Genomic DNA, 1,738 nt, shown 5'->3' with positions numbered 1-1,738 from the left:
CTCTCATACAAAATGCTCAGGGAAGCATGATTCAAAATAGCCTCAAAGAAGAAACATCCCAAACATCTAGCGGTTCATGAAAAGATAAACGAAATGTGGTCTATCCATGTAGTGGAATATTTTTCAATAACAGAATGGAATAAATACAGATGCAGACTCTAACATAAAGGAAACTTGAAAACTAAGTGAAAGGAGCTAGTTCAAATAGGTCACATACTGCATGATTCCATTTACATAAACTATTCAGAATAAGCAAATCTACAGAGTCAAAGAGTAAATTAGTGGGTTAGAGGAGGGAACAGAGTGACAATGTTCTGTGCATGATAAACCATGTTCTAAAATTAGAACACTCCTTCAGAATACAAGGAGAAGCTGCTATATCAAGTCTTCCTCCCAGATCCCCAAAGTGACAAAAACTTAACCTTGTATGTCACCAAAGTATAATTTCAAGCATAATGCAGCCATAGAAAACTACCTCCTGCTGCCAACCACTAATCGAAATCTATATATCACCAAGCAACGCCCAAGTATTTTCAAAGAAATGTTGCTCCCAAAACAGTTCTTGCTTTTACTGTGATAGGATGGGTGAAGGGGCTTCAAATGGTACAAATGCAAACTTCTAGTTATATGACTAACCATTTCTAGGGATGGAAGGCACAGCATAGTGACTACAGTTAACAATACTGTGTCATGCGATTTGACAGATGCTACGAAAGCAAATCTTTAAAACATAAAAAATATTGCAATTTTGTGAGGTGATGGATGTTAACTAGACTTAGCGAGGTCATCATTTCATGATATATCTATTTCAGCTCACTGTGTTGTACACTTTAAACTAATACAGTACTATATGTCAATTATATCTTAATATAACTGGGGAATAAACAAAGCAAAAATAAAAAGAGAGAGAAAACGCATGAGAGCAAAATCCAGCGAGGGAATCAGAGCGATCACACACATGACAAGGCAGTCACGGCAGCCCCTTTCTTCAAAGACGTTGGGGTGTCCTTGCCACATACCTGGTGAAGACCCCAGCAGCTAGTCCAAAAGTGGTGTCATTAGCTCGTTCCAGAACCTCGGCTTCTGTGTCGAATGATAAAATGGACATAACTGGTCCAAAGATCTCCTCTTTTACACAGGTCATGTCATCTCTGCAATTAGCTGCAAACATCATAACACCAAACATCAGGGATCGGTATTCCAGGCACTGAAAATGCATTCTTGCCCACAGTCAACAGTGAAATGCACAGTTTTTACAAAATTTCAATGCACTGCCAGTATAATACCAAATGGGACATCCCTTCTGCGTGGCAAATTATAAAGTATGTATTAGTGACTCATAGCTCTGTGTAATTCTAGGTCCACTTCTTTTAATTCACCATAAGGAAACAGCTAAAGAAGTGAGACATGCTAGAGAGAGGACATTCATTACAACATGACTTATGACAGTGAACACTGAAAGTAGCAAACCAATCATCCACACGGAGGGAATGATCACAAACTATACACATCCCAACAAATACTTGAGGAAGCTTCTAAAAGTAATGTTTCTGAAGCAAATTCAGAAAGTAAGTGCTTATGATAAAACACTCACTGAAAAAAATGCAAACTATAATAAAACGTGGTTCCAGCTTGTTAAAATGTTACACATATTAATGTTTTTAAACTTTTCCATTTTTCTTCGTGACTCAGTATTAGAAATAGAAAAAAATTATATCAATAAAACAAGAAACTCTAA

The 1,738-nt window shown here is 37.1% G+C and overlaps 1 protein-coding gene across 1 annotated transcript in view; it reads right to left on the bottom strand.

Moving 5' to 3' along the window:
- The window catches only part of ALDH9A1 (aldehyde dehydrogenase 9 family, member A1), a 23,303-nt gene that overhangs the window by 5,478 nt on the left and 16,087 nt on the right, over positions 1 to 1,738 (bottom strand). The window contains exon 9 of the mRNA XM_004688414.2: positions 1,020 to 1,161. Within this exon, the coding sequence (XP_004688471.1) occupies positions 1,020 to 1,161 (142 nt within the window). The remainder of the gene's footprint in view (positions 1 to 1,019; positions 1,162 to 1,738) is intronic.

Source organism: Condylura cristata, unplaced genomic scaffold, assembly GCF_000260355.1.
Source record: "Condylura cristata isolate star-nosed mole 26May11 unplaced genomic scaffold, ConCri1.0 scaffold00024, whole genome shotgun sequence".
NCBI classification, from domain to species: domain Eukaryota; kingdom Metazoa; phylum Chordata; class Mammalia; order Eulipotyphla; family Talpidae; genus Condylura; species Condylura cristata.
This window is presented reverse-complemented; position numbering and strand designations above follow the sequence as displayed.